General features: G+C 51.0%; 2 protein-coding genes across 11 annotated transcripts in view; both read right to left on the reverse strand.

Moving 5' to 3' along the window:
* Nucleotides 1-404: 404 nt before the first annotated feature.
* MNMIP1 (manchette microtubule inner protein 1) lies at nt 405-13,810 on the reverse strand. 8 transcript variants are annotated; one of them, XM_045782607.2, is made up of 16 exons: nt 12,809-13,810; nt 12,564-12,640; nt 12,325-12,388; nt 11,948-12,066; nt 11,640-11,730; nt 11,410-11,465; nt 11,274-11,319; nt 11,016-11,116; nt 10,812-10,898; nt 10,606-10,648; nt 2,239-2,332; nt 2,091-2,143; nt 1,873-1,967; nt 817-1,721; nt 668-731; nt 405-590 (listed from the first exon to the last, which is right to left on the reverse strand). In XM_045782607.2, the coding sequence occupies exons 1-16, from the start codon at nt 12,810-12,812 to the stop codon at nt 519-521; spliced, it is 1,971 nt and encodes a 656-aa protein (XP_045638563.2). In that variant the 5' UTR covers nt 12,813-13,810; the 3' UTR covers nt 405-518. The 8 variants fall into 8 exon arrangements, with proteins under 8 accessions (XP_045638563.2, XP_045638561.2, XP_045638567.2 ...); XM_045782605.2 differs by having other exon boundaries at nt 2,239-2,404; XM_045782611.2 differs by having other exon boundaries at nt 12,483-12,640.
* A 130-nt stretch (nt 13,811-13,940) lies between these two features.
* The window catches only part of THRAP3 (thyroid hormone receptor associated protein 3), a 61,815-nt gene continuing 54,115 nt past the window's right edge, over nt 13,941-21,640 (reverse strand). For all 3 annotated transcript variants that reach the window (XM_087858318.1, XM_087858319.1, XM_045782604.2), the window contains exons 9-12: nt 20,660-20,847; nt 17,829-18,024; nt 17,236-17,379; nt 13,941-15,524 (exon numbers count right to left, since the gene is read on the reverse strand). In XM_087858318.1, coding sequence (XP_087714444.1) covers nt 15,303-15,524; nt 17,236-17,379; nt 17,829-18,024; nt 20,660-20,847 — 750 coding nt within the window. In that variant the 3' untranslated portion in view covers nt 13,941-15,302. The remainder of the gene's footprint in view (nt 15,525-17,235; nt 17,380-17,828; nt 18,025-20,659; nt 20,848-21,640) is intronic.

Genomic DNA, 21,640 nt, shown 5'->3' on the forward strand with positions numbered 1-21,640 from the left:
CGGAGTTCGTGTCCGAGAAGAGGCGCGTTCCAGCGAGTCCTTCCGAGCGGACCGTGGGCCAACTGGGAGGGGTCCCGGCCCGAGAGCCGGCCCGCCCACCTCCTCTGGCGCACAGCTGGATTCCGGAATCCGGGCCCGCGGGCTGAGCCCGACCCCGCCTGGGCCCCTCCTGCCGGCCATTTCTCCAGCACCCGGCAGACGACCGAAGGAGACACCCCCCACCCGCCTCCTCCATCCGGTGGATAAAAATAGCCGCGCGCAGGCCTTGGGAACGGTAATGGGAGCCACATGTTGGCCAGATGTGCCCGGGAGAGACCGCCAGGAATGCGGAGGGCCCGGAGCGCCCGGCCGGCCCCGCCCCCGCCACGCAGGCCCCGCCCCCGCACGGACCAGGCAGGCGCGGCGAGCGCGTACACTGCAGTTTACTTTCTGGCGTTTTCAAAGTCGTGTGCAAGGACGTGGGTGGCCGGAGCCTGACTTGCCCCCAGGTCCCGCCGTAGTCCCTGCCGGGCCCACCCTCAGTGCGTCTGCGTCTGCGCGTGGATGGAGCCCGGGGTCCGGGACTCCTGAGTCCCCAGCTTCATCTGCACCTAGTCGGGAGAGGGCGTCAGGACAGGCCGTCAGGGGAGGCCAGCCTCCAACCCCCTGGGATCCGCACCCCACCCACCTCCAGCAACAGGCGCTTCTCCTTCTCGCTCTTCAGCTCCTCCCAGATGTCGGTCAGCTTCCTCCTGCGGACGGGAGGCCGAGGGGGAGGGGTGGGCTGGGCAGGCTCAGAGCCGCCACCCCCTCCCTCCCGTCCCCGTCCCCACTTACTCCAGCTGCACCCCCATCCGCTCCAGCGACCTCCTTAAAGTCTCCATCTCGTCCTGTAGCCTCATGATATCACCTCTGTCACTTTTACTGTCCGCGAGATTTTGCGGGACCAGGGAAAGTAGGGTGGGAGTCTCTTGGTCTGGAATCGACTTGATAGAATGAGGATTCTTTTGAGCAGAGGCTACCTCTTTGGGGGACACCTGCTCTTTGGGGGACACCTGCTCTTCGGGGGGCACCTCCTCTTTGGGGAGTGCTGCCTCTTCTGGGGTGCCCTCATGCTTCCCAGGTGCCTCCTCGAGGAGGGTTGTAGCCTTCTCCACGGCAGGCATGGACCCTGGCTTGGACTCAGACTGGAATGGGGAGCTGTCCCTCTGATCCAGAGGGTGTGCTGTCATGCAGAGATCGGGCTCCTCTGGCATGTGGGCCTCCCGGGATTGAGCCTCACTGGCCACAAGAGACTTGAACTTCGGCAGGGCTTGCTCCGGAGAGAAGTGATGGAACTCAGTGTTGTCTCTAGCGGAGGCCTCTTCAGAGAGCACCTGCTCAGGGGTCAAGACCTTTTCTAGGGTGGGCGCCTCATCCCCAGAAGGGACCATCTTTGGGCCGAGGACTTCATCCTCTGGCGGGACTTCTGGGGCAGGGGCCTCATCCACAGAAATGAGGCTGTCTGGGCTGGGGGCCTTGTCTAGAGTCAGGCCGTCCTGGGGGGTGGGGTTCTCTAGGACTGGGGCCTTGAACTCTAGAGTCAGGGCCCCCTCTGAGATGGGGACCTTATCCGGAGTCAGGGTTTCCTCTGGAGTGGGGGCCTTATCTGGAGACAGAGTCTTCTCTGGGCTGGGGGTCTTGTCCAGAGTGGGGGTTTTATTCACAGGAGAAGCCTTGGCCAGGCTGTTCTGCTCTTCCTCCTGTGGTGATGGGGGTGAGGTCTCAGCTGAGGGATGGGTACCTTGACATTTTGAGTCAGGTTCCCCTTGGCCTGGGATCCTTTACCCTTCACAACCGTACCCCTGGGAACCAAATTCTGCCCTGTAGTCCCAGTGTCTCAGGGCCTCTTACCTGACTGGTTGCCGAGCGCTGCCGGGAAGCCTGGGTTTTTGATCCCTTTCTCCCAGAGTGGCCTGGACCCCCGCTGAGGAAGCTGCCACCGGAGCCTATGAGAGCAGAACCTCAGGGATCCTGGCTACTCTGACCCAGAGTCTCTCCCCATCTCTCTCCTTCAGCACAGCCAACTCTATCCTTGTCCCCCATTCTTTCCCCGCTGGAGGGAGACCTACCCGAGTCTCGGGAGGGGCGCTTCTGACTGTCTCCGCTGGGTGTCCAAGAAGGCCTGGAACATATCCCCATCAGACCAGGAGGGGGGGGACAGGGAACAGCATTTCCTTTGTACCCTCCTCCTTCCCCCACCCCCACCCTGCTCCTTACTTGGCTTTGCTGGGCCCAGTGGGGGCTGTCACCAGCTTCCTGACTGTAGGGAGGGCCGATTTGGGCATCATCTTTTTTGGTTCCTTAATAGGAGCTGGGAGGGGAGAAGGGACACTCCCTTGTCCATCCATCCAACAGTTGCTGGCCCTGTCCTCTGCATAGGGGACTAGGGACAGGAGATGAACATTTGACTCTGCCTCTTCAGAACTCTGGGGAAGCCGACCACCCTCATGTCACATGAGCACAGGGAACTGTGGGAGCAACCGAAGGGACACCTAACAGGAGACAGTTGTCAGGGAAGGCTTTGGAAACTGGCTCATATCCTGCCAGGTTTTTATCCATACTTTTTTTAAAAAGTAATCTCTGTGCCCAACATGTGTCTCAAACTCACAACCCCGAGATCAAGAGTTGCACGCTCTACGGACTGAGCCAGCCAAGCGCTCCTATCCACACTTTTCTACAACCTGTCCCCTGCTCAGTGCCCATGGCTGCCTCCCTGGTTCAGACTTCGTCGTTTTCCAAGGCCACAGCAATAACCTTCCCCAATCCAATCCACCCTCCCTAGAACTCCTTGGTCTTCTCTATCTCATTTACTCCCCAAGAGATCTCACCTAGGTTTATGGGTTTAATTGGCATCAATAGGCCAACGACTCCCACATTTTTATCTCTGGCCCCTGAACTCCAGATTCCTATCCAATCGTCCCGTTTCCAGTTGGGGAGCTAACTGGCATCACACACTTAGCATATCCAAAACTGAGCTCTCACTTCCCATCCCCCAAAGCTGCCTCTTTTCCAGCGTTCCCCACCTCACCCACTTACCCACTCGCTCAGATGACAAAATGAGTCATCCTTGACCTCTTTCATTCCCTTATGCTGCACTCCCAAACCAGCAGTCAATCCTGATCGCTCCGCCTTCACAACAGGTCCTGAACGCAACCACTTGTCACCACCAGTGCCACCAAGCACTTGAGACCAAGGCGCCACCATCTTCACCTGGACGAGGGCCGCAGCCCCCGACCTGCCTACAGCAGTCAGAGTAAGCTCGGCTTCCATTGGGGAAGCAGACAGAAGCAGAAGTCGAGTATATCATGTGTGAGAGAGTTCTTGGGTGTTACTGAGGAAGGATAAGCAGGGGAATGTCAATTTTCGATGGGGTGCTCAGAGAAGGCCACGCTGAGAGGTGACAGAGTGAACAGTCACACGCGGTGACGTTCAGATTTGTGGACGCACAAGCAGCCACTCCGGCCTAGGCACGCACACCTGCTGGCGTTTAGACACACACACACACACACACGGTATCACGCGCAGACATGCACACGAGTCCCCTGACGGCTCTGACGTCCTGCTCCACTCCGCGCCAGCTGTGTGAGGACCTGGCTGTGTCACTTAACCGCCCTGTGCCCTGGTATCCTCATCCGTAAAGCCCGGGGAACGACAGTATACACCTGGTAGGGCTACTGTGAGGTCCGAGGGACCGCACTCGTGGGAGATGCTTAGAAGAGTCTGGGGCATAGAGTCAAAGCTCAGGAAATGTTCACTATGACTTCAGCTTCTCGTACTTTGGCTGACTGGGGGCTCGGTAGGGCCCTCCCACTAGAGAGCAAGTCTATCCTCTGGAAGATACAATTTTGAGGCACTGTTGGATCTCAAAGAAGTGGGGGAGGCCCACAGAAAAGGGAGGCGCTGAGGCCAGAAAGGTAGCAGGAGGGCCACAGTCCTGTGGCTCCTGAGCCTGGACCTGTGATGAGGAGCCTGTACCCAGGGTGCGCTCCCTCAGCCCCCCACAGGCCCCAAGCGTGGCAGCTACGTGGCAGGGCCACCCCTGCACACCCCTTTCTTCTAGAGGGCTCTGGTGGTTGGTGCCCTTTGGCTCTCGGGGGAAGTAGACCCAAGTCCTCTCTGGAAGAAGTCTTCCCCTCCCGAGGCGGGAACTCCCTCAGGCTGGGATCAAGTCCTGAGCTCACACACAGAGATCACAAAGCACACGGGAAGGCAGGCCACGCGGGCCACGGAGAATGGGAATCAGCAGACACGACGCACGGCAGGGACGGAATTGTCAGAGAACATAGCTGTGCCACAGCAGCGTGCAACAAAGGGGCCATCGGGAATAAACAGGCAAATCTGGGGGGAGGGGGAAGAAAACTGAGCGACTAGGGCTAAAAAATAGCATTCTTGAAATGAATCAAATACAATATACATTAAATAGCAGGTAAAACACAGCCAAAAAGCCAGAGAGAGAACTAGTAAGCTGGAAGCATAGTGAGACAAGGAGCAGAACATTTGAAAGCAGTGGTAAAAAGAACGGAAAATGAAAGGGGGTTTGGCTACAGCTGAATGACGCGCTAGGCAAATCCTCACCTCACAAGGCAACTAGAAAGCTGGACAAAGTCACCATTTCCGTGCTCTGGAAATTGACCAAAGGCATAAGATAACCTGAGACGCATTTCCGCTTGATGGCATCCTGGCCCGCGCCTGCCCCCATCCGTGCCCCTGCCCCCGCCAGCCTGGTCTATGCAGACTGCTCTGCAGTGTAGGGCCAGCTGCAAGGACCGGCAGCTTCACTGCCACAGTGGAAGGGAGGTCACTCAATTTGGGGGGATGTAGCCTTGGAATTGGCACTGGTTTCATAGCTAGGACACCAAAAGCATGAGCAACCAAAGAGAAAATAGAGAAATGAGACTTCCTTCCGATGTAAAACGTTCGTGCATTAAAGGACAGCAGAAAGAAAGTAAAAAGACAACAGGATGGGAGAAAATATTTCCAAAGTCTGTGCCTGATAAAGGACATTTCTCAAGACCTATAAAAAAAACTCTAGAAGTCAATAGTCAAAAGTCAAATAACCCAATTAAAAAATAGGCCAAAGATCCAAATAGACATTTCTCTGAAAGATACACAAACTGGCAATAAACCTATGAAAAGATGCGCAACGTTGACGTGGGCAGAGGAAGGTGGAGCAGAGCCGTGAGATGCCACCACACACTGACAAGGATGGTTATAATAAAAAAGAGAGGAACAGGGGGCGCCTGCGTGGCACAGCGGTTAAGCGTCTGCCTTCGGCTCAGGGCGTGATCCCGGCGTTATGGGATCGAGCCCCACATCAGGCTCCTCCGCTATGAGCCTGCTTCTTCCTCTCCCACTCCCCCTGCTTGTGTTCCCTCTCTCGCTGGCTGTCTCTATCTCTGTCAAATAAATAAATAAAATCTTTAAAAAAAAAAAAAGAGAGAGAGGAACAAACGTCGTGAGGATATGGGAAACGGTAGAACCGTCATGCATTGCTGGTGAAAACAGTGCGACAGTTCGTCCCAAAGCTAAACACAGAGCAGTCACAACACCCAGAAACCCCTTTCCTAGGCATACACCCGAGAGAAATGGAAACAGGTCAACACAAAAGCTTGTACACAAATGCCCATACCCCAAAAAGTAAAAACAACCCAATGTCCACCTGCAAACAGATGGATAAAATGTCATAACTCACACAACGGAATCTTATTGGGCAATGACAAGGAATGAAGTACAACACATACTAGAAAATGGATGAACTTGAAAACATGAGGTATAATAGAAAAGGTTTTTCTCCGGGTCATGAGATGGAGCCTCGCATGGGGCTCGTGGAGCCTGCTTGGGATGCTTTTTCTCTCTCTCCCTCTGCCCCTTCTTTCTCTCTCTCTTCCTCACTCTAAAAAAAGTTTTCTTTTAAGTATTTGAATACATTAACTCTCTGATGAGACTGAACAAGAAAAAAGAGGAAAAAATAATTATGAGAAATGAAAAAAGACTAAGTGCAGATATAGATTATAAGAGAATATTATGAATAACTTTACACAAATAATTAGAAAACACTGATGAAATGGTAACTACAAATATAATTCATTAGGGGCGCCCGGCCAGCTCAGTCAGGGCAACGTGAGACTCTTGATATCAGGGTTGTGAATTTGAGCCCCACGCTGGGTGTAGAGATTACTTTAAAAATCAAATAATTAAAAAAATAAAAATGAAAATAAAACCGATGCAAGAATTTTAGATCTCTGGCCAGCCATGGTTACCCAGGGACCAGGAGAGTGTTCCAAGGTGAAGCCAATTGAACAGCAGTTGTAAAGGGGTCTTTGCAAATGTAATCAAGTTAAAAGGAGGTCACACTCTATCAGGGCCCTAAACCAATGACTGGTGGCCTTATTAGAAGAGGAAAATTTGGACACACATACACTGCAGACCACAATGTGAAGACAGGCAGAGAAGAGTGGTAGATATATCCATAAGCCAAGGATTGCCAGCGACTACCAGAAGCCAAGGACAAGGAAAGAGATGCTTCCCCTAGACTCTTCACAGAAAACAAAGCTATGCCGACTCTTGATTTCGGATTTCCAGCACCCAAAACTATGAGAGATTAAATTTCTGTTCATTTAAGCCAAACAAAACAAAGAAGAGAAAGAAAAAGAATTTCAGCCAAATATTAAAGAAATTAAAAAAAAAAAAGGGAAGGAAAAAAGAAATTGAAGTGGTTTAAAATCTTCCCAAGAGTCGTACACTCTATGGACTGAACCAGCCACGCGCCCCTACAATGATTCCCATCTTTTTAGGATCTACCAGATAATTAAAAAACAAAATGTATACCCCTTAACTCATTTATGGGGCCGGTATGATATTCATAATCAGAGGACAGCAAAATAAATGCAAAAATCTTAAGAAAAACTGGAAAAATATTCCAACAGTATATGAAAAGAAAATAAAACCATGATCAATTTGAATTTAACCCAAGAATGCAAGGGTGGTTTAATATTAGAAAATTCTACAAATGTCATTTATCACATTGACAGATTAAAGGAGAAAACCAAGGGAAATCATTTCAAAAGGTTCATATAAACAATTTGAAAAAATTCAGCACACGCTCTTGATAAAAATTCTAAATAAACTAGAAATAGAAAGGCCCTTTCTTAATCTGACAAAAAATATATCTAAGAAAGGATCTAGAGGTACCAGGGTGGCTCTGTCAGTTAAGTGTCTGCCCTCGGCTCAGGTCAAGATCTCAGGTTCCTGGGATCGAGCCCCATGTCGGGCTCCCTGCTCAGCAGGGAGTCTGCTTCTCCCTCTCTCCACTCATGCTCTCTCCCCCCTCTCTCTGTCTCTCTCAAATAAATAAATAAAATCGTTAAAAAAAAAAAAAAGGTCTAAGTAAGTCTCACTGTTAAAGAAGAAAAGGTGGAAACATCCCACTTAAAATCAGGAACACGGTAATGATGTTGGTAATGATGTTGTCATGGTAATGACAACTTCTATCAATAGTGTGTTGAGCCCCTAGCCACTATAAAAAAATAAGAAAATAAAATGAAAAGACATAAAAAGTGGAAAATATAGAGCAAAATTGTCCTTAGTCACAGATGACATGACTGTCTCCATAGAAACCTTATTAAGAAGCTAAAGATAGGGGCAGCTGGGTGGCTCAGTCGGTTAAGCATCTCACTCTTGGTTTCAGCTCAGGTCATGATAACGAGCCCCACATTGGGTTCCACATTCAGCAAGGAGTCTGCTTGAGATTCTCTCTCCCTCTCCCTCTGCCCCTCCCACCCGTGCTCTCTCTCTGAAAGAAATAAATAAATCTTAAAAAGCTGGGGGGGGGGGGGGCGGGGGGCACGCCTGGCTAGATCAGTTGGTTAAGCGTCTGCCTTCGGCTCAGGTCACGATCCCGGAGTCCTGGAACCCAGCTCCACGTTGGGCTGACTCCCTGCTCAGCGGGGAGTCTGCTTCTCCCTCTGCCCCTCACCCCACTCATGCTCTCTCTTGCTCTCTCTCTAGCTCTCTCTCAAATAAATAAAAATTTTTAAAGGTTTATTTATTTATTTGACAGAGAGAGAGAGAGCACAAGGACGGGGAATGGCAGGCAGAGGGAGAGGGAGAAGCAGGGTCCCCACCGAGCAAGGAGACTGATGCGGGGTTCGATCCAGCGACCCTGGGACTGAAGGCAGATGCTCAACCACTGAGCCACCAGGCGCCCCTCAAATAAATAAAATTTTTAAAGAAGTATCTACAGATAAATTATTAGAAATAATCAGTTTTGGGGTGCCTCGGTGGCACAGCGGTTGGGCGTCTGCCTTCGGCTCAGGGCGTGATCCCGGCGTTATGGGATCGAGCCCCACATCAGGCTCCTCCGCTATGAGCCTGCTTCTTCCTCTCCCACTCCCCCTGCTTGTGTTCCCTCTCTCGCTGGCTGTCTCTATCTCTGTCAAATAAATAAAATCTTAAAAAAAAAAAAATCAGTTTTTAGCACCATGACTGGCTATAAAATCAATATATAAAAATCAATGCATTTCTACATTCCTGAAATAAACAGAAGGATATTTTTAAATAAAATTTAACAAATATTAATTAATTAATTAATTAATTTTTTAAGATTTTATTTTTAAGTAATCTTTACACCCAACACGGGGCTTGAACTCACAACCCCGAGATCAAGAGTGGCACCCTCCACCAATGGAGCCAGCCAGATGCCCCTATCTAATTTTTTAAAAGACACAAGAAAAAAATCTGAGGTATCTAGAAATAAATCTTGAAAAAGTTGTGTAAAACTCACAAGCAGAAAGTAATATGTGGTGCTGGAACAATTCATTGCCCATATGGAAAAAGGTATAATTGGGTCACTCATTAAAAATCAATGCCATTGAAGATAAAGGCACTTAAAAACAAAAGGCAACACTTTAAAAGTTTTAAGAAAATATAAATGACTTTTTCTGAATTGGAGTAGGAAGGATTTCTTAGACAAGGAAAAACCTGCTAACCATGAAAGATCGATGTCTACACTAAAATTAAGAACTCCTGTTCATCACAGAACGCCATCATACAAAAATCAATGTCAAGCCGCAATGAGAGAAAATATTTGTAAGGCGTATAACTTGCAAGGGATTGGCATTCAGTATATATAAAGAACTCCAACTAATTATAAGTAACCAGGGAAATGCAAATGAAGTCACAATGAGATGCTATTTTGTACCCAGTAGATTCACACGCAAAAAAGTAAATTCTGATAAAACCCAGTGTTGACGAGGATTTGGAATAACAGGATCTCCTACACCGATGGAAGAACGTTAAAGTGTACAGTCACTTTGTTTTTTTTTGTTTTTTGTTTTTAAAGATTTTATTTATTTATTCGACAGAGAGAGAGACAGCCAGCGAGAGAGGGAACACAAGCAGGGGGAGTGGGAGAGGAAGAAGCAGGCTCATAGCGGAGGAGCCTGATGTGGGGCTCGATCCCATAACGCCGGGATCACGCCCTGAGCCGAAGGCAGACGCTTAACCGCTGTGCCACCCAGGCGCCCCTAAGTGTACAGTCACTTTGAAAACCCAACTGACTTTATCTCATAAAAGTTGAACATTCACATACCCTACAATCTAGATGCCACTCCTAGGATTATATCTTAGGGATGATCGGACCTGCACACCAGAACACAGACTCAGAAATGGTCATGGCAGCAGTATTGGTTGTAACGAAACTAGTAACGAAACTAGAAACCATGAGAATGGCTAACATCAGGAGGAGACCAGATACATACATAAACTGTGGTAAATTCCCTACAAGGAATATTATTCAGCAGAGAAAAAGTAATGAACTTACATCTAGACACAACATGGATTAATCTTAGAAATATAATGATGATGATTGGAAACAGAAAGTCCCAAAGACTATAAACATGATATCATTCTTATCAAGCTCAAAAACAAGCAAAAATTAATCGGTACATTATTTAGGCACACATATAGGTAAATAAACTTAAAAATTCAAGGGAATTATAAAAACAAAATTCAGGATAGCGGTTATCTTTTGGGGAGGAGGGTAGGGAGCAGATTGGGAAGGAAAAGAAGCACACAAACCATTAGCAATACTCCAGTTTTTGGGTTTGGTGACAGATCGTGAATGTTCACGGGTCTCCATTATTAAGTTTTAAAGCACATTATGTGAGGTTTTGGCGTGTGTGAAACATTACATTAAAAGATAAATAAAACATCCCCACAGAACTATTCACTGACACATTTACATGATATGCAAGCAAACACACAACACAGTCTGAAAGACACAGACACATTGACCCATATATTTCCTTACAAAATGAAACAAATTTCAACACATTGATAGCCATATTCTCAAAACACACAAAGAAATATGAAAACACACAAACTGACCCAGTCCTGCACAATGACCCACATATTTACCTGCCAGGTTCTTAACCCAGGGAGGCAGCTCCTATGGGACTATAATACTGCACCACTGGGGAGCTGTGGGTGTTCATGGGCAACTGAACTAGTGGGGCCCCAGAGAACAAAATCCCACCCCCAACCCCCGCCCAGATCCCAGGCTTCCCAGGCGTCCTGGGCACCCACCTGATTCCCGAGACACCACTTTCCGTGGGGTCAGCTTCTTGATCTGTGAAGAAGAAAGTTATCGGAATCTGAAGAGTCCCCACATTTCTAGATCGACCCTCATTTAGAGGTAGCCTAAATGTCCACTGAGCACCACCCCCCCAACTTTGTCCACAGTAGCCTGCCCGCCCCCCACCCCCAACCTCAGTGCCTGGCTCCATACTCACTGGGGGTGGGGGGAGCACAAAGTTGTCGGGGAAAACTCCTCTTCTGCCTTGAGATTCTCCTTCCCACCAGCCCTTATCCTCTGTGGTCTGGGAGAAAAAGACACCATGGCAGGTGAGCCGGATCCCCAAGCTCCCTCCTTCCCAGGTCCCACAGCTTCTCATCGTGCCCTTCCTGGCCACCTCCCCTGCCCTGTGCTTTCATACCTTCCTCAGTACTTTCACCTCGTCCCCCCTCCGCAGCGCCAGCTCATCCGGGGCCTCAGGCTGGTAGTCGAACAGGACCCTGTAGATCTCAGGGCGGGAGACTGTGGGGGAAGGAAGGGTCAGTCCGGTGAAGCCAACTCCTCTCCCCAGATCAATCAGGCATTCCACCCCCCATCAGCTTAGTTGGGTGTCCCCCTTCCCCAAGTCACGTAGGCTTGAAGGAGGGTGTTCCGAGGAAACCTTTGGCTGGGTGCTCACCTGTCCGCAGGTAGTCTGGAGGGCTGTCATAGGTCAGACTGCTCAGCTAGTGGGGGCAGGGGGAGGGAGGAATAAGCTGAGCCCCCACCCCGCCAAGAGGAACTCACCGCAACCAGGCCCACCACACCCAATTTACCTTGGGAGGCCGCTGGGTACCAGGGCTGACTGAAGGCATGTCTGGGTTCCCGAGGCCTGGTGGGGACAGTGAGGTTACGGGGTGTGCTAATTCAGTTTAGATCATGGGAGAGGTCAAAGGGGTCACAGGGTCAGGATGTGTGGATAACAGGCTCAGGCCACTGGGAGGGTCACTGGAGAATGCAGAGTCTGGTCACAGGGGTTCACGGGGTCACAGGGTGCAGGTCTCACTTGGGGGCCCACTGTCCAGCAACTCCACAAAGTTGGATGGCAAGGCTCCCAGCTGCCCGTTCTTCTTCCCCAGCCACCAGCCGTCCTCAATCTGGGGAGGAGGAGGACGCAGGGCCATCTGGTTCTGCCCCAAGGGTTTCTCAAGAACTCTTCCACCCTTGTTTCTGCCCCGATTCCGCCCGAGGCCCCCCTCCTCCCTTGCTCCTTCACTTTCCCATCTCTGCGCCCCTCACCATCCCCAAGGCCCGCACCCTCTCTTCACACACCCCTCATTCCACCCAAAGCCTCTCATCACTTCGTCTCCGCACCTCCTTTATCACTTCCACAATCTCCCCAGCTTGCAGCTTCAGCTCGTCCGCCTGCTCCGGGCTGTAGTTGAAGTTCACCTTGCACCATCTTTGGGGGCCCCGAGATTTGGCGGGGCGACCTGGGGTCAGACGAGAGAGAGAGACAGAGGCCGCTGGAGCCGCGCGCCCCCAGTCCTCTGAGCTGGGAGAGAAGGGGGCCGGGAGCGCCCCTGCAGCAGCTCCAGGCCCCGCCCTAAGGCGGAGCATTGTACCCAAGAACCAATCACAGACCGCGGAGTGCCCGAGCGGCCCCACCCAGAGCCGCGCCCGACACGGCCTGCTGGGGGCGGCCGGAGCCACACAGGCTCCGCGCGCCCGTCCACCGGCCTGGCGCTCACCTCGGCGGCGCGCACAGCGCGGGCTCGGCGCCTCCCCGGCGCCGCACAGAGACTCCGGGATCTCCTGTAAATGAACGCAACGAGACGGGGGAACAGCTCTAAGCTCCTGGGGGCACGCATTGAGACCCTCCTCCACCCGACCTGCGGCCCGGCTTCACCTGCACCAAGCGCTCGGGAAAGAGACCGCAACGACCCCCCAGCTCTCCGCGCAGCCAGCCCCGTGCGGGCCCCTGGCACACCTGCCGGACCACGTCCCCGGGCGCCAGACTCAGCTCGTCCTCCTTCTGCGCGCGGTATCCGGCCAGGACCAGCACCTCTGCGGGCGGAGGACGGGGCGGGGGGGGGGGCGCAGCTCAGAAGGGACCGGTCTGGCCACACTGGCTTAGGCGCGAGTCCCGGGCTCCGCATAAAGGACAGCGGGAGAGCGGGGTGGTGGTGCAGTTTTCTGTTGCCTTTTCCGCCACCCCAAACCCTCTGCACATACCCATAGCTTCCGGGTCTCGATCCAGAGCGGGACTGGGAGTATAGTGGTGTCCCGCAGGCAGCCGAGTACTGGGCTCGGGTGGGGTGGGACGAGCTGCGTGGTTGTGAAGCAAAGGAGGCGGGGACGCTAGCGGATAGGTCGGCCCCAGGTGCTGGGAGTGGGTGTGGGAGAGGGGGTGGCCCGGCTCAGCAGGTTCGGCCCCCAACCCTGGGGTGAAGACTCCAGGGTCTCTGGCTAGTGCTGGGGCCACAGCTCCCGCACATGCTCTTCCTGGCCTAGTCACTTAAATTCCAGTCTAGCCGCCTCTCCTCTCTCTGTCGTAGCCGTAGGCCCTGAGGCTCCCACCCACCCCTGCCACAAAGCCTTTCCCAGTCTACCTTCTCCCCGCTGGCAAGCTTTGAGCTGCAGGGGAAGAGGCGGGAGAGGCACATACCAGGGTGGGGCCCCCAGCAGGCAGCGACTGCTCTGAGGCAGGCCCTGGGTGGAGGGGGTGGCTGCTCTAGTGCGCACAAGACTACTACTGATTCCAAATCTCTGCTTTCCCTGGAAGGCAGGTTCTCCCCATAACCCCACCCCAGGTCATAGGAGGAGTGCAAGGACTCCTGCTTCCGGCCATAAAACACATCCAGATTCTCCTTGGGAAAGGGCAAGAGAAAAGGAACTTCAGGAGCTTTTGAGGCTTCTGCTCACAGCCAAGGCCAGAGCCAGCAAGTTGGCCTGAAGTTTAGGGCCCATCTGGTGCCAGTCCCATCCTGGCTGGGCTTTCTGCTCAGTGGTGAACACAGAAGGCCCAGCTTGTTATCCACGACCCTTGACCCCTGCCCCACCACTTTGGAAACCAAAGTCCTTGTCCGTAACACCACAGTGAAAGAATGTGGTTCTCTCGGGGTGTCCAAGGTACAAGATGAGGCAAACCCACAAGGGTGGCAATGAGTTATTAGCCAGCAAAGGGTGGCTCAGTCTCCTCCCAGAACAACTGAACATGGCACTGACGAGGATAGGACTAAGCGACGGGCTCAGAGGCAGCCCTGAGAGGCATTTTGTCTTTCAGTTTCCCTGAAGCTGCTACAGTAGGTACCTCCCCCCCAAACACACACACACACACACACACTAAGGGTGACAATGACCAGAGTCCATTTACATCTGCCTTCTTCATTTATTTTTTTATTTGCAGGAGGAGTTGAAACAAATTTTAAGGGTGTTTTCATTTTTTCCCCTAAACATGAATCATTCAAGTAAAACCAACTTAACTATAGAAATGTAGCAAAGTAAGGGGAAAGAAGCACAACAACCCAAGAGGCAAAGGTTGGGGGGGAGAAGAGGTGGGTGCAGTCCGCATATAACATATGCATAAACGCCATGAGTCACCTGCTCAGGACCGCCCCCCAGAAGGCAAGCACAAGGACCCATTTTAAGAGGATGTTTTCCCCCCAAACATCCAAGAATGTTTCAACTTAAAGCTTAAGGTGAAAAAAATAAAGGAAAAGAAAAAACAAACCCCCACAAACCACCCAGCCATAACCACCTTCCTTAATCGATCATAGGAGTTTCTTTCATTTTATAAAAAGATTAATAAAAAATATTGAAAAAATTATTTTCTCATCTTATATTTGTAAAGATAATAGAATTCAGAAGTTTCTTAGAAAACAGACCAGAAACTGCCATCCAGTTTCCACCCCTGTTGCTGAGAGGATCAGCAGGACTACAAAGTTTGGGATACTGGAGCTGCTGGTGGAGAATGGGATGCCCAGCCCAGAAGAAATCAGAAAATATTGGGGTGGGGGGCACGTGGGGTGTGGTTAGCAGCACACCATGGGACACATGGCTGTGCAGAAAAGGGGAACACAAGGTGGTCAGAAAGGCCTTGAACTCCTCCTCGACATACAAAACCGATTTTTACAAAGATCCAAGCAGTTTGGTCCCAAACTGAGGTGAACACTTCAATGTTTATTCACATGCTTTGTTTTCTCTTTGAAGAATCAAAGTTGCCCAAATTAAATCTTTCTATTATTACTACATATGCCTAAAAAAAAAAAAAAAAAAAAAGGAAGAAGAAGAAGAAGAAGAGCTTTTAAAATCAGGATAAGGGAGAAGAGATTGAAAATCATCAAATTAGTCCTCTTAGCTCCAAATGAAAGTAAGAACAAAACTGTTGGTTTCTAATAGGGAACAAACCAAAATCCAAGTATCGCTCTCCCCTCCCTACCCCAGCCCCCACCCCACACACCAACAACAAATGAGAAACACAGCTAAAGCCCAATGTGTTGTGTTCTGCTCAAGGGCCGGGCCTGACCCCAGCTCCTCGGCCGGCCGCCTCTGTCCAGTGGGACGCAGCGCCAGGGATGCTTTCGGCTGTAGTAGGATTCTGCGTGGCTGGCTGGTGGGGGGTAGGGGTGGGATTTTTGCAATCTTGAGGCTCCTCTGCTTTGCTCCTCACCAGCCATCTTCCCAGCGCCCTCTCTCCCCTGGGCAGGGGCTCCCATCAGAGTGGCCCCTACTCAGTTGTGGGCTGTAAATTGTCCTTCTCTTCTCGGTTCTCTGTCCCACTCTCGTCGTCTTCAATCTCCCCTTCCTCCCCACTAAACTTGTCGTGGGCCCATTTGGGGCTGGTGCTGGATTTCCGGAACATGAACCGGCCTCGACCCCGGGGGAAGGCTCCTCGGCCCCGGCCCCGGCTCACCCACTTCTCACTGCCTTCACCTTCGCGGTCATCGTGCTGAGAGAAAAGAAAACTGCCATCAATCCCGGAGTGAACGAGAGTAGCCAGAACCCTCTTCTCATGCAAACATGACTTTCTCAAACCAGCCTTTTGCCCCATCCCACCTTTTGTTCCTTTTCCGTCCTCCTCCCAGTCCCCTATTCCAAAAACGCTACTGATTCAGATCAGAGAGAATATTCCACTGGGTGTCTTAGGAACTCTGAGGCAGTAGCTAGTCATTACAATAACGATGATAAAACCTTCACTGAGCCCTGACAGACCTTCACCTGCATTATCTCATTTAATCCTCACATCCTACCCGATCAGCAAAGGAACTGTAGGGGATTCCAGCTCTCAAAAGACAGGTCTGAGAAAGCCAAGCACACACCAAAACACGAAACTATGTCTGGTCTGGGATGTCAGGTGGCTCACTGGGGCGCAAGCTCCCGCCCCCCAACCAAGAACAGGCAGCGAGACCAAGGGCAAAATGACCTGGTCATGGTCTCAGACCTGTGAGCGGCAAAGGCAGGACCTGGAACCCAGCCTCCCACCTTCCATCTCCCCTCTGTCATTTCATGCAAAGAGGCAGCGTGGCAGAGCAGGAAAAAACCCCAGCCTGCATCTCAACCCTGCTCTGATGACCACACGAGAGAGAAGGGCTCCACACAAAGAATGAGTGAGAAAGCACTCTGAAAACTAGAAGCTGCTGTTGTTACACCTCGTCAGCCCCATGGCTTCAAAAACTCTAAACCGTCCCAAGTAGGACCTTAGGCTCCGGGGGTCAACTCATCGAGAGGGCCAGCTGCTTCCTGCCAGGGCTGCTCGTTCAACAGCCTAAATGCAGGAGGCCAACAATCCTCCTTCAGGCGGCAGATGGGGAGAGGGAGGAGGACTCGGATGGCCTTTACCTTCCCCCCGTAGCAGTGCCACTCCAGTACCTACACTCGAGACGCAGGGCCAAGGGCCCCCTCGGAGTCTCAACGCAGCTCCCAGCCTCCCCAGCGAAGCAAAGGTGGCTATGCAGTCATCTACAAAACCTGTTTCCCCAGCCATGCAGCTGACCGCACAGACCAGCGCCAGCCCTTCTTGTGGGGGATGAAGTCTCAGGTGCAAGTTTACCTTGGTGACAACACTCAGAGTCCCATCTGCTTGCACCTGAGCCTGCTGCTGACAGAGCAAGGCTGAGAGACCTTACTCCCTGGCAAGGTAATCCAGCCTAGAGGAGCCCCAACGTGAGGGAGGAAAGGAGACCCAGAAAGTTCCTGCTACCTAGGAGTGACCAACAGAAGCCCCAGGGACATTTCCTTCTGGAGACAGATTCCCCTCCCTCCAAGAGATCCTGAGCTGTCTTTTCTGTCTATCTTGCACTAGGGACTGACAGACTGAACTGCGGACTTGGGGGAGAGTTAGGACTCCATCCCTGGATGAAGGCTGGAGGGCGGCCAAGGGTGGGTTGGCAATCAGACAAGCTCATAGACTCGAAAGGCCAGAGCAACCGTTCTTGCTTCTCCTGGAATCCATACACCTCCTAGATGAGGCCAGGATACCATCTCACAGGAGAACACTCCTCTTGCCAGCACCTCACGGTCCCACAAGTACCCCCCACCCCCGCCCAGTACGCCTGCACACACATCTAATCACAGTCCTGGACAGACCAATTAAGCCTTGGTATCAGCCACGGTGTGCGCTGGAGGCCCTCTGGCCCTTCCTGCTTATCCCAGACACATACCAGGTAATACTTCTTGCTTTTAGGCGTGTACTCGGGGTCCCACTCCTCCTCCCGGTTTCTCTTCTGAAAATCGTTGTTGCTGTTGTTGTTGTTGTTACCGGAGTAGGTGCCTCTGCCCCAGCCTCTACCTCTGGCTCGAAATTGCTGTGGCATAAATGGGGGAAAGGAACAAAGGACTGCGTCAGGAGTGGAGAAAAACCACTCCCTGCCTTCTGCCCACACACTTTTCTGGCACAGAGCAGACAGCAGTCCTCTAGTCAATCTGCTGGTCAGCTGGTTTCTAGCCATTCTGCTACAAACCCTTTCTGCTCAAGTCTGCAGCCCAGGCAGAGGACTACACGGCACAAGGCCCTCCCTACAGATGCAGCAGCAGTCAAGGTAAGTGGGGAAATTCGGAAGCCAGAAGCCCCGAGTGGCTTTCTAGGTAAGTGATTACAAACAGAATAATAACTAAAAACAGAAAGCTTGGGGACGAGGGGCACCACAGACTCGGGGACGTAGAGCCTGGATTACCTGCAGCAAGGGCAAGAAAACTAGTAATCTCATCATCACATAACTAGAATTGGGAGCAGGGAGAGGGGGCAGGATCTTACGAAGGTCCCTCGAGCTCTGCCGCCTCTCTCACTTGGGCCCACGAAGTCTTTGGTCCCTAGTCTTGACTTGTCAAAGCCCGTGGTGCTCTCTTCCCTCTCCTCCGTCTCTTCAGTGTACTCTTCCGCTTTGTAGGAGTGGGATGACTGGGAGGAGGAGGAGGAAGACCTGGACCGGTCTCGTGCTCTCCGGTGCTTCCTACGAAAACAGAAGAGGCAGCAATTTAAATCACTCGGTGCCAGGGGACAGCCCTTGGCTGGGGCCTCACTGGTAAGATGCACAGGACAATCAGGAGCGTTATCTGTGATAAAGACACTGAAGACAGGTAACCTCAAAACTTGCCCCCAACTTACCCACCCAGGGTACCCAGGGCGCTTCCTCTCAATTCTGAGAGTCACGGTCAGTGACACATCTATGTCTTAGCCTGTGATGAACATGGGACATATACAGCAGGAGGAAGAGAGCATGGCCTGTATAATCCATACGCACGAACTAGAAAGGCAGAAGGAAGCTAACACTGCACTGGAAGCCATGATGTACTGGGTACCGGGACGGAGGCTTCACACCTTACCATTTGTTTTGTGCTTTACATTACTTTCATTTCTCGTAGGAGGAACAAGACCTGCCTAATGGGCCTGTTCTACAGACCGAACGAACAACATGCCTAAACACTTTACGGTGACAAAGCAGGCATGCAGTAAACGGCAACCCTGATTATTTAGTAGTATTCCCCCATTTCATAGGCAGAGGAGATTCAGGGTGACCGAGCTGAGCAGAACCTGGGCTCAAACCTAGCTCTAATTATACCACTACTCCACATACCACCTCTCACTGAGCTCAAACAGGGTGAGTTATTAAGCACAGGATCTGGCTAAACTCTTCCCAGAGTGATTTCCCGCCCTTCCCTTCATCTGAGAGAAATTACAGACTAGGGCAAATGAGCATACTACAATGAGTCACTGTCTATGTACTGGAAGTCAGTGCCAGCCCCGCCATGTGCTCATGGAGGTTACTGGCTGCCTGTAAGGTGGCGGAAAGGCCAGGCTCCCAGGAGCAGAAGATGACTTATGGGGAGAAGCCGGCCAAGTGCCAGGAACCTCTCACTGTCCTCCTCCATTATGCAAAGCAGCCTGCCCCCTCTCCCACCACACTCCCCGACATTTAAGAAGCTCAAGAACTTAATCCTAGTGGCTCTTTCTAGCATTTACTCACAAACAGGGCAAGTCTAAGTTATTGTCATAGGATTTTTATAACTCAGATGTGTAACTCTTTTTTTTTTTTTTTTAAAGGGATGGTGTTTAATTGTATAGATGGGATGGAATCAAATCCTATATATTAGGTCTTCCCATTCTTTTTTTTTTTTTTTTAAAGATTTTATTTATTTATTTGACAGAGAGAGAGACAGCCAGTGAGAGAGGGAACACAAGCAGGGGGAGTGGGAGAGGGAGAAGCAGGCTCCCAGCGGAGCAGGGAGCCTGATGCGGGGCTCACGCCCTGAGCCGAAGGCAGACGCCTAACGACTGAGCCGCCCAGGCGCCCCGAGATGTGTAACTCTTGACTCCTGTAGTCAGTGCTATTTTAAGAGGTTTTAAAAAATAAGATTCCAAAAGGCCCCAGATTTGAGTCCCAGCACCACCTTTTATTACTTTTGTAACCTTGGGTGAGTTGTCCTTCAGCCCTATGAGAAACAGCCCTTGTAACTGAGGTGTGATGCCGAATGAGAATCACCATCTTTCTTCTGGTCCCAATCACAGAACACTAGGGTTGCGAAGGTTACGCAGCGAGTCAGAGGAAAAGGCATGTGTTCCGGGGAAAGCAATCAGGATCAATAATCCAAACCCAACCCTGAAACGTTTGAGGGGTTCCGCTTCCTCTCCACCAGCAGCAGCGCTGAGGACTGCTGTACCACCACCTCCGCTCTCTGCTGAGAGTGGGATCAGGTCCCTTATCAACAGGCAGCCCTGAAAGCTGCCAGGGCTCCCCAGGCGTAAGTGGAGGGGGACACAAGTGGCACAGAACATCTGGGTTTTGATGTCAGCTGGTAACTGTGTCATCTTAGACAAATCATTATGAGCTTAGCTGATCTTTCAAAATGGGCAAAACGGGTACCACACCAAGTGTCCAACTTAAAGGACTGTTATCAGAAAATGGATATGAAAATGTTTGCCGGCCGAAGTTCACGAACAGCAAAAGCGGTGTTGCTTCACAGAGGAGAGTGTGGGCTTCAACTCTTCTGTGTTTAATGAGACGTGATTGAAAAGTCGTGGAACTTTCACAGATGTAAATAGAAACGACAGGACCTTGGCATGAATGCTGCCCTATGTAGTTCAACAATGCTACCTTTGTTTAAAGAATATTTGGAACACCTCACTTGGAAGTGTCTGCAAAACTAGTTCCTAAAAGGCATTTAAAGATCCAACAATCTTGTCCTATCTAGTTTCACTCTATTTCTTTGACAAAACAATGTTATTAACCAGCCAACAAACTTTGAGCCATTTCTAAAACATAACCTCCCCATGAAGATTTGCAACGAAAAAGAACGTATCAAAGAAAACGACTACACACAACCCAAAAGGAATTCCTGAGTGATTTTCCACTCTGTCCCTACAGCCAAATTAAATGTCCGTCTCTCAGGAGGCCTTCTTTGGACAAGGATCACACCTACTTTGATGCAGAAGTTCTGTTTTCAGCCAGGGGCCTTACCTGACGGTTACATGGTATAAAGTAAGAACCTGCGATCGTCCCTAACCCTGCACTTCTAGTATACAGCCCAGGAAGGGCAGACAAGAGATCCCACTCAGGAGTCTGAATGAGGGAACAGGGGCTTACGTACTTCTGCTTCTTTGATCCTTTATGAGTTTTCTCTGTTTTCTCAGCTGATCTTTCCCTCGAGTGGCTTGAGTCTCTGGAATCCACTGATTCTCTTGATTTACCTCGTTTCAGATCTCTCTCCTTATGTTTTTTACGACGTTCAATATCAAGGCGCAGATCGACAGGCTCGTCCTTGTACTTCCCCTCAGCCTGCCAAAAGAGACAGCAAAATTAAGGTTTTTGGGATTCAGGGCTGTCAACGCAACCACCCCACAAACTGTGGTTTCTACTCCAATGGAGCGGTGCAGAGGAAGCACTGGGAGTATGAGGCACATCACCCAAGCTCGGAGGGATACAGGACGTCCCACAGAAATCCCTTCCTGAGGGTCCCTCACAGAACCCAAACCAGTTCTCTAAAATGATGATGACTGCTTTCTGAAAACGCTAGACATTGATCTCGCCTTGTTTGTTTCCTCTGTGGCCCAGCAATAACTTTGGCTAGCCTACACGCTGAGTAGGCCAAAATCAGCTTTAGAAGGTGGCCGGTTAGGCTGGCTCGGGCCTAGTCACCACCAAGAGTGGAAATGCTGGTGTCGTGTCATCCTTCCCTACCTACACTGTGGCAGCCACCACGGGTTTACCCTCTCCTTGGAATCAGCTCTGAGTGCGGAGCCCAACAACAGACTGTGGGACACTTCGGGAGGCCTTCCAAAATGCTTACATTGAGAAATTACTTTAAAGAGGGAATATCAAAAATCACAATGGAGAATTCACAAAGTGGCAATACCAGGTCAAAATTTATTTTAAAAAGGGAAAAAAGCAGCAGCAAAAAAGGAAAGCAAACTCTTTTTTGCTGACTTCTTCATTAAATCGAGCCCCCCAGGGCATGTGTGCTGCGGATACCGCAGTGGCAGCAGCGCTGTGTGCCCCAAACCAGGGCAAGGGCTTTCGACAGCTCTTGGGACACTCAGAGCACAGAGGGCCAGGCGGATTCAGGGACATT

This window comes from Ursus americanus, chromosome 33 (genome assembly GCF_024610735.1).
Source record: "Ursus americanus isolate L20-20 chromosome 33, mUrsAme1.1.p, whole genome shotgun sequence".
Classification (NCBI taxonomy): Eukaryota; Metazoa; Chordata; class Mammalia; order Carnivora; family Ursidae; genus Ursus; species Ursus americanus.

Bases quoted from the DNA above. Each gene is read 5' to 3' on its own strand.
- MNMIP1 (XM_087858320.1), bottom strand. The intron at 11,466-11,639 runs GTGAGACCTGCA...TGTCCCCACCAG, and splicing joins GCTGGACAGTGGGCCCCCAA to GCCTCGGGAACCCAGACATG. The intron at 10,649-10,811 runs GTGAGTATGGAG...TCTTCTTCACAG, and splicing joins TTGTGCTCCCCCCACCCCCA to ATCAAGAAGCTGACCCCACG.